Here is a 9,435-nt window from a genome sequence, read left to right as displayed (position 1 = left end):
TCGCCAGGACAGGCCACAATGACCACACCTCCATCCTCCCTGGGATAGGCCACAGTGACCACACCCAGGCCTCCCAAGGACAGGCTACCTTGATCACACCCTCAGACTCCCTGGGACCAGCCACTCTGGCCACATTATGTCTCCCTGGGACAGGCCACCCTGACCACACTATGTCTCTCTGGGACAGGCCCACCCTGATCACATTATGTCTCCCTGGGACAGGCCACCCTGACCCACCCCTACCCCATTGTGGCGGTGTCGAGCAGGACCAGCAGTTTGGTGACAAAGGGACCTCCCATTGCCTCTCCCTCCTGAGGAAAGTTTCTCTGGCTTCTCATAAAGTAGTTTTATTTAGATTTCAAACATACTAAAGCAGAGAAAAGAGGTGGCCCAAGTCAATCCATCCATCAGTGCAGGGACACAGGCCTAGTCTCTGGCTCCAGGCCCTGGAGTTGCTGATGGACATGGTTCCCAGGTCCCCCAGGCCCATGGCAGCAGGCAGCTGGGCCCCGGGGTCCACGTGTCCCAGCCTGCGGCTTCATGAGGCTCCTCTGGGCAGGCCACGGCCAGTCCCCAGGAACAGGTCACCTGAGCAGAAGTTGGGACTCTGCTGCCCCTAGTATGAGGGGAGGTGGCCCCAAGTCCCACAAGCAATGGGGGCAGATGGGGGGGAGGGGGGTGGCCACTCTTCCCTGAAACAAAGGAAAACCCAAAACAAATATAGGGAAGGAAAAAAAGACCTAAAACGAAACAACCAACAGAGCAAGGGAACCAATGCAAACCTCCGTGAGGTAGTCTGTCGCCTAAGAGACCCCGCGCGGTCCGGTCCTAGTGAGGTAAAATTTGTAAGTTTATTTCGGTGGGGGGCAGGTGTCAGGACTCGTCGGTACCCGAGTCATCCCCGTCGTCCCCGAAGCAGCTGTCGGCCTCCTCCTCCCCTTCACCGTCCTCATAGTAGTCATCGTAAAGCAGGTCTGAGCTCTCATCGGGCGCCGGCGCCTTGGTCTTCACGCAGTACTCGGCCAGCGTGGTGGGCACCTTCACGCCATCCCGCTCTGCGTCCACCTTGGTCCCCAGGACCTGCTTCCTGGGGGAACAGGGTTGGATGAGGGCTCGCTCAGACCCCGTGCCCCCCCCCAACGCCACCCCATCCTCGCACTGGGGCTTCTCTCCAAACAGCACACAGGATGGAAGAGGATCTGGAGGAAAGATGGGAGGCTCCAGGTGGGTGGCAGCTAAAACAGACCCCGACCTCCTGCCCGACAAGGAACACATGCCACTGGAGCAATCAAGGAACAGCAAAACCTCCCATATACAAAACTACAGGCAGGAAAGGGATCGCAGCCAGAGCTGAGTGCTGTCCCCACCCTAGGAGGAGGGAACTGAATCGGTACAAACTTTCCAGAGGGCGATGCGTACTTGAGGCCCCGATAGGGGCCTCTCCCCAACTCCACTTATAGAATGCACAGAAACGGGTGAAATGGCTTCCATTGTTGGTGCAGCCAGGCAAGGGCCCCACACAGGACTCGCACCATGCTAGGTCAGAACGCTGCTGCCAAGCTGGGCACAACTCAAGCCTGCTCGACAGAAACAGGAATGGGAACGACGGAGGAACATTGCGATTGCATTAGAAAGGAGACACAGGGCGCCACCCTGACCCTGGTGCTGTGACCAGGAGCCCTCACAGGGAGGGGCTGAGGAGTGGACAGATACTGGCTCCAGCCTCCAGCCTGGCAGCCCCCTGTGTAGGAAGAAACAGACACAGGAGAGGAAGCAGCACTCAGCACAGCTCTGTGCACCTGGCACAGCCGAGAGGACACCAGAGAACAGACAGTGCTGCAGCCATCAGGAAACGCAAGCTGGGGTGAGGTCAGCAGGTCAGAGTGCACACCAGGGCACACACAGAGCCCACACAGCTGGCTCTTCTGGGCTTTCCTAAATCGTCTCCCCCAGCGTAAACCGGCCCTGGAATGGGGAACCCACGGGTTCACAACATTGAGACCCCACCCAGCCCAGGAGCATCTGTCAACCCCAGGAGCACCTGTCAATCCTAGAACTAAGTGGGGACACAGGCTGCTTCGAGGCCAAAACACGCAGGTAGGGACTGGAAGCTGGGCAGACAGCAGTGACCACAGTCTTTCGTGTGGGCACATGTGAGCAGCCCACAGGGAGGCTTAAAGGATAAAAATAATCTGGATTTTATTTCTGCGCTGGGATCTCGAGGAGGCACCACACAGGAGGTGGCAGGGAAGATCAGGCCAAGGAGCCGGCCGTGTGGGCCAGGACTCACCAGGAAGCTGGGACAGACCCAGCGCCCCCATGGGCATCTGCACACGTGGAATGACTGCCAAGGCAACTGCTCCTCTGCGACCTCCAGAGGGTTGGCAAGTGCTTGTGGAGCACCTCCCAGGATGGCGGCACTGGACCACGCCCGCCCCGATGCTCAGGACCTCCCACTCTGTCCACTGTGACTGCCAGTCAGCAGGGCGGCTGCCCTGGGATGACCCTCCAGTTAACAGGCTCACCAGGTGCCAGCAATCAGGCTGACAGGCCAGCAGAGAAGCGGAGGGGCCACCCTGTGCTCTCAGGTCCCCGTAGGGCCATGGGGACAAATATACATAGGTTATGTGTGCGACAGTTACGAGTCACTTTACTTTTATTTATTTATTTATTTATTGTGTCCTTTTTGAGACTGGCCACACCGCGCTCAGCCAGTGAGCGCTGTGAGTGCGCCGGTCATCCCTATATAGGATCCGAACCCATGGTGGGAGCACTGCTGCGCTCCCAGCACCACACTCTCCCGAGTGCGCCACAGGCTCGGCCCACGAGTCACTTTAAAAATCCTGATTACGTGAAGCACCACAGAGCAACCAACCAAAACGGGTCAGACACACATGAGGAAGCTGTGCAGTTTTACTCAGAGAGGAGGAAGTTGAAATAGGCAGAAAGGGGTCCTGGGTGACAGAGGAGCAGAGTCGTAGGGCTGTCAGTCCCCTAAACCAGACCTCCGCCTCTGCCCGTGCATGCACACGTGTGCACATGTACACGTTCACGCACTCATGTCATAAATACCCCAGACGAGGAGCAGTTAACACACTGCAGCGCTGGGGCCTGACAGCTGAGGAGCTGCAGTGACAGGGAGTGCGTCTGGCCTTCAGAGAGGAGGCCAGTACACATGGCCACGTATGTGAACCTCGGTAGGTCAGGGTTAAGTGGAAGCAATGGCCACAGAGGCCCCAGACACTCAGATGAGCTCGCAGGATGCACACAAATGGCAAGACCCCAGAGTGTGGACAAGATTGACAACTGCCCACCAGCCTCCTCAGACCTGAGCCCACAAAGACGATCTCATCACCTGGAAACAGCACCCCAGTGCCCTCCCTCAGGGCCACATGCACAGCACCCTCCCATCTCCTCATAGGACACGTGTGTATGAACTGAAAACATAGAGGAAGACACACCAAAATGTTAACCGCTAGGTGCGGGGTTCACGAGGTTCTCTTTCCATTTCCATTTGGACTTGAGTAGTTTTCAACCGTGGCCATGTTGCCTTCATACTGCAAGTGTTGTTCTTGCAGCTTCAGCCACATAAGCTGCACACACCTGAAGTGTACTGGTGCAGAGGTCTGACCCTGCACCTGCGTGGAACCACAGCCCGGAAAACCAACTCGCCTGTTGCCCCCAAAGCTTCCTGCCCCTTTAATCCCATCTCCCGACCACTGGCCACAGAGGCTCAGCCTATACCTTCTGGAATCACCTGCTAATGGGACTACTGGCCAAGCATTTGTTTCTACCTCTGGACCCAGCCACATAGCTGCGGGACTGGTGGTTCTGGCTTCATGCTACTGAGCAGCATCCCTTGTGTCCACTGGGCAGTAAGGCATGGGCATGTCTAACTTTTTACTTATTTTTTTGATTAAAAGGAAATGACAAACTGAAAGTATTTGGAGGAAACCTAGCGAAGGGTTATGTCTGTCATAAAACGAGTCAAGAGATCTCTTGCTGGAGAGGGACCATGGACCAGGGCAGTTCACAGAAAGCAACACTGCCCAAGGAAGGAAGACAAGGTGGCTCAGCCGTCCCAGGCACACATGCATGACTCACAAGTCGAGGGGCCTTAACGAAGTCCTGGCCTCTGCCCTGGTAGCTGCACTACTGAGAACCTATTTTGCTAAAAGTTTCCTTTATGAGGATGTCCAGCCGTCTACTCACAGAAGGAGAAAACTGAAAACAACTAAAGTGAAAAGGGAAGGTTAATTCTGGCAAATCCACGAATAACATATTACTTTTATAATCAAGAAAAAACCATTTTTTTAAAAAAAGGTGGCTATTTTCTAGATAAGCTAACGCCACACCATTTTTCTTCCTTTGGGAAATGATTACAAGTTTCAAAATTACAAACCTAAGTCACGTTTAGGCAGCAAATTATTAAAACAATGCACAACACATGACCTCAGTAATGTGTGAAAACAAAGTTGAGCGACAGACTCCAGTAGCAGAATGACACACATGCATCAGACATGCACTTAGGTAGTGTTTAAAGCGGACAGGCACTACCACACCTCCCGTGTGCTGGATACAAGTACTCAGACCAAAATATAAACAATGATCCTGCTGCTCTAGGAGGGGGCCAAGGAGAGGCACAGACAGAGGACCAGGCCAACCTCTGGTGTCTTAGTTACCAAGCAAAAGAAGTACGGTAGAGCCTCATTAACAAGCCTGGTGGACACTCGTGTGCTCATTCATATTCTGCACTATTGTGTGTGTGCATACACACACGCATATGCTATACAATACACACTGCATACACACATCACACACATACTTGCATGTGTACAATCTCATATCACAGGAATATTTCATAACACAAAAAAGAAAAAAACCAACAACCCAATTTTCCAAAAGAAGAGGCCAGAAGTTGGGCTTTGACCTGGATGGACCCTTCCCACCTCAGGCCCGGTTTCTCCATTTGTAACTGTGGTCCTGTGGGTAAGCTGTGGCCTCGTAGACAAGCCAGGGTCCAGGAAGGGCCCCTCTGTCCTCCTCGGCACACAGGGGCAGGGCCACCACGGGGATCAGGTGCTGAGCTGCCGGAACCTCTCCTCCCAGGAGCCCCCAGCCCCGCCCTCACCGGATGATGTCCGTGTACTCCCGGTCCTTCCCTTTACTCTCTTTCCACTTCCTGTACATCACGGAGGCGTCCACGTTGGCTGGCGAGAAGGTGTTGGGCTCGTTGAGGAGGGAGATCACGCTCAGGAGGATGGTCCTGGGGGAGGCGCCAAGTCAGCGTGGGAGGCCACGTGGGCCGTGCATGGCTATACCACCCACTGGAGGCCAGGAGGGAGCCATGTAGTTGCCTGTGGGGCTGCCATTTATAGGAGGTGCCCCCAAAACCCCAGCTTCCCTCAGGCCCCAAGAGTCACCGGGGGACTCTTGGACACACCCTGTGGCCAGCACCCCTGCAGGTGACGTTTGTCTTCACTTCTCATTGCCTCTGCCTGGGCTAGATTTAAGGACATGCATGCAACAAGACAACGTGCCTGCACTTGGAGACCTGCCATAGGTCAGCCCACGCAGCATGAGAAGCCCACCCCAGGAATCCTGGATGCCCTGACAGAAGGCTGGTCTGGGCAGGCACCGCAGCACTGCAAGCTCCAAGAAAGTGTGGGTGTCACTCAGCCCCGGTGTAGGGAGGTCAGGAACTGCTGGCTGACCAGTCCCAAACAGGTGTTGGTGCTGAGGGGCTTGGCTGATATTGGGACAGGAGACCAGCCTCACCTGACGTTCTGGGTGGGGTTCCACCGCTCCGAGGGCAGCTCCCCACTTTGGGGGTCATCGACCGGGGGGTGGAGAATGGAGATGCACACATCCCCCGTCTGTGTGAGGAGAAGGAGAGGATGGGTCAGCAGGGCTCTGGAGGCTGCTCACACCCATGTCTGGCTGCCCCAGACTACAGGACAAGAGGCCATGGGAGCTGGCTCACCTCATAGATATTTGGATGCCACATCTTGGTCAGGAACCGAAAGGCTGGTGGAGAGTAGGGGTAGTCGATGGGGAACTTGAGGCGCGCCTGCACGGGTGGACAGAGAGCAGGAGGCTCAGCTGCGTGACTAAGGCCATCACTCTCTGAGTGCTGGGGTTGGGGATGTGTGTGAAGGACGAGGGTAGTGTGTGTGTGTGTGTGTGTTTTTGTGTGTGTGTGTGTAAAAAGGAGGACAGGGTGCTTGTGCGTGTGAGGGGTAGGGTGTGTGTGTGTGTGTGTGTGTAAAAAGGAGGACAAGGTGCTTGTGCGTGTGAGGGATGCCCCATCCTGGTGTCCCACCCTCGGCTGAGCTCACAACGGGCTGCCTGGATTATCTGAGCTGACCTCAGCCCCTACACAGTTCAGGTGGCTGGGGTCCGGGCCAGTGCAGCTGCTCGGCAACGTGGGCACCAGCACAGGAGCAACTCTGAGGCCTTGGCAGCCCAGGTCAGGCATGTGGGACCCAGGCACCCACCGGCAGACGGCTGAATGGACTGGTGGGAGCCCCATGCTCCCCTCGCATCCCATCAGACCCAGCCTCGCCCCTGCAGCCACGTGGCCCGAGCCACTGCCACACCTCTGGGGCCTCAGCGTCCAGGTTGTGAGGAGGGTAGAACAGACACGTATTCACTCCATAGCACCAAGGCTCCTGCCATGGGGCAGGCTACAGAAGGAGATGAGTCAGTGCAGGGCCCTCTGCCCTCACGTGTCTGGTCTTGTGGGGTCAGGCAGACCCAGACACAGGAGCACAGCAAGACCTGTTCTACATGAGAGCCTCCCCTGACAGCGGGCAGCGGCAGAGGGCCCAGGCCTGCCAGCCAAGGGTGGCCACAAGGGGCAGATCTGAGCCACTTGCTCGGGAGACAGAGCTGCTTGGCCTGTGGCCTTGGTGGTAAGTCGGCTCTCAGCAGGTAGACACGGAGGCTTCCTTGTCTGCTTATTAAGCCCTGGCATGAAGCACCAAAGGGCATCTGTGCCAGGGGTCCCAGTGGTGCTTCCACAGGGGCTGAGGCTGGGACCACCTCAGCTGCAGCCCCCCAGGACTAATCTTTGGGAGTGTCCCCTTTGGGGCAGGGAGGGCACCCAGAGGGCATTTGGGGGAAGTCCCTCCTCCGTTCGAGGGTGAATATGCTGAGCACCAAGAGGCAAGTAGCTTGCCTGTGACCTCAGAGCATGCCTGGAGCTGGGGTCTCAGAACCTGTGCAGCAGTTCCCCAAGACTTCAAGATACCCCAAGCCGAGTGCTAGGTTCCTAAGCGACGACCCCCAAGAACAGCTGAGGCCTCCTCAGCTGAGCAGGGAGAACCAGCCTCACCTGCACTAAGTCCCACCTCCTTTAAGCACCCCCAGAGATGCCTTTTACTACTGAGCATACCTGAGTCTCAGAGAAGGAAAACAGTCTGCCAAGGGCACACAGCCAGTGAGCTGTGGAGAGTCTCTGGCAGTGCCTGGGAGGACTGTGGCTCATATAAGAGAAGTGGGTGAGGCCAGAGGAAGGAGCTGCAGGAAGTGGCTGGGAAGTAATGGTGGCCCCGGCACTTTGCAACTCCTATGCATTCACATCCCCTAACACAAGAGGGTCCCACCCACTCCCCATCCAACCACACCTGACGGGAAGGGCCTGATGGGTGGCAGGACCACCCTGGGTCCCACGCTGGCTTCTGAGCAAAGACCCTATGGCAGATGTGATCTGAGTCTGGCAGGGGCCCCTCCCCAGACCATTCTTCTCTAGGAAAATGGGATTATCCCCCCAATACTGGCCAAGGAGGCTCTGTCCACAATCCCTCACACTGCTTTGGCAGGCAGCAGCTAGAAGCCTGCATCTCTTCCTTCCAGATCAGCAGCCTGAGTCAGAGTCCTTCCTCAAGGTGGGACTTGTTTATCCTCACAGGCAGCTGTGCCCCCAAGCAGACAAAAGAGACTGGGGGAAGGAGGCTGCTTAAACCATCCGGCAACCTCAAAGGCTTCTCAGATCAAATCCATTCTCTGTATGGAAGGCAGGATTCCAAATGCAGAACCCAGGGACACCCACAATTGTCCCCCATCACACCCTATTATGCTGTAACCCAGGACCTCAACTCAGAAATCACACCCAGCAAACCATGGCCGCCGAGTAGGCCGGTTGAGAACGTCAGCCCAGAGTGCAAACAAGCATCTGTCCTGGCAGCACCAACCTGCCATGGCCCCAACCTGTAGCCTGCTCTGGCTGTGGTTTCTGCTCCTCACCCAGTCCCCCAGCCAAGGCAAAAGCAGACAGTGATGGGGGTGCGGGGGGCATTCCTGCCTGAGGGCTCCTTCCCCACCTCACACACAGAGAGGCCCCTTGCCTTGCCCCTGTGGCCCCGAGAACAAGGTCCAAGCCTAGGGCCTGGCTGGGCTCACATCGTGAGGTAGAGGAAACTGCCCTGGTTTTGGCCCGAGTCCTCTGTCACAGCACCGCCTCCCTGCTCCAACAACAACAAAAGCACCCAGGAACCGCTCAGAATCAAGCCACCAGAGGGCGGACGGATGGCCCAGAATGTGAGATTTGGGTCCCAAGAACCCACCTCCTCGGTGGAACCTGAGAAAGGCCGGCCGGGGTGAGAGGAGCCCCGGGCTTCTGAGGTTGGGGCCTGTGACTTTAGTGGGAGCCAGGGGCTCGGGGTGTGGCCCCAGGGAGCAGGACGGGAGGGACGGCCCCCGCCTCGGCCTCCCCGAGAGGCCAGGTTACCCTAAAGCCGGGGAAGAGGACCGGAACGCCCAGCCGGCTATCGGCAGAGGCGGCCGCTTTCCAGGCAGGCCCCGCTGCCAAAGCGCCATCCGAGCCTTTGTTGAGCCCGAGCGAGTGCCCCCCAGGCCGGCCTCCCTCCCCCTCCACGGGCCCCGTGCTCCCCAACAGTGGCAGCTCGCTGGATCTGGGGAGGCCTCTGGCTCCCCCTTCAATCCTCCCGCAGGGCCAGGGGTGCTGGGCCTTCCCGAGGGTGAGGTAAGCAAGAGCCCCTCACCCAAGCAGGACAGGGAGGGTTCTGCTCTCCTCTCTGGAGAGGAGAGCCTCCTCTCTGGAGGGCTGGGGACCCACCGGGGAACCGAGGGGGGCTGCCGCTACCTTAAGGGAAACCGGGGGTTCTCAGGGGCTCCCGGGGCCAGGCCGAGGCGGGCCGGGCGCAGACCACAAAGGGGAAACTGAGTCACGCGCCCCAGCGCAGGGGCCGCGCCGGGCGGGGTCGCGGCTCACCTTGAAGTAGCCGCCCTCGTAGTAGGTGTTGGGGGGCCCGAAGATGGCCACCTCCCAGTTGTACAGGTCGCCCTCGTCCACCAGCGTCACGCGGAAGCCCTCCACCGGCTCCTCCTGCAGCCCCTTGAGCTCGAGCAGCAGCGCCTTCTGCGAGCTGGGCACCAGCGGCCGGGCCATGGCGGCGGCGGACGGGCCCGGGG

The 9,435-nt window shown here is 57.8% G+C and overlaps 1 protein-coding gene across 2 annotated transcripts; it reads right to left on the bottom strand.

The window, feature by feature from the left end:
• Window positions 1-327: 327 nt before the first annotated feature.
• On the bottom strand, window positions 328-9,427 carry CDC34 (cell division cycle 34). 2 transcript variants are annotated; one of them, XM_008584481.1, is made up of 6 exons: window positions 9,236-9,412; window positions 5,984-6,070; window positions 5,779-5,876; window positions 5,132-5,266; window positions 783-1,087; window positions 328-692 (listed from the first exon to the last, which is right to left on the bottom strand). In XM_008584481.1, exons 1-5 carry the CDS (start codon window positions 9,410-9,412, stop codon window positions 874-876), a joined length of 711 nt encoding a protein of 236 aa, XP_008582703.1. In that variant the 3' UTR covers window positions 328-692; window positions 783-873. The 2 variants fall into 2 exon arrangements, with proteins under 2 accessions (XP_008582703.1, XP_008582704.1); XM_008584482.1 differs by having other exon boundaries at window positions 328-1,087; window positions 9,236-9,427.
• Between the last annotated feature and the right edge of the window lie 8 nt (window positions 9,428-9,435).

The sequence above is a fragment of the Galeopterus variegatus genome, unplaced genomic scaffold (genome assembly GCF_000696425.1).
Source record: "Galeopterus variegatus unplaced genomic scaffold, G_variegatus-3.0.2 Scaffold3273, whole genome shotgun sequence".
NCBI lineage: Eukaryota > Metazoa > Chordata > Mammalia > Dermoptera > Cynocephalidae > Galeopterus > Galeopterus variegatus.
Note: the sequence above shows the minus strand (reverse complement) of the source record. Positions and strands in the feature narration are given on the sequence as shown.

What these genes read in the sequence shown, in the direction of transcription:
- CDC34 (XM_008584482.1), bottom strand. Translation starts at nt 9,412, where the DNA reads ATGGCCCGGCCGCTGGTGCCCAGCTCGCAGAAGGCGCTGCTGCTCGAG. An exon ending in GGCATCCAAATATCTATGAG is followed by an intron (nt 5,877 to 5,983) that starts GTGAGCCAGCTC and finishes CTCCTCACACAG; the next exon opens with ACGGGGGATGTGTGCATCTC. An exon ending in AACCCCACCCAGAACGTCAG is followed by an intron (nt 5,267 to 5,778) that starts GTGAGGCTGGTC and finishes CGCCTCCCCCAG; the next exon opens with GACCATCCTCCTGAGCGTGA.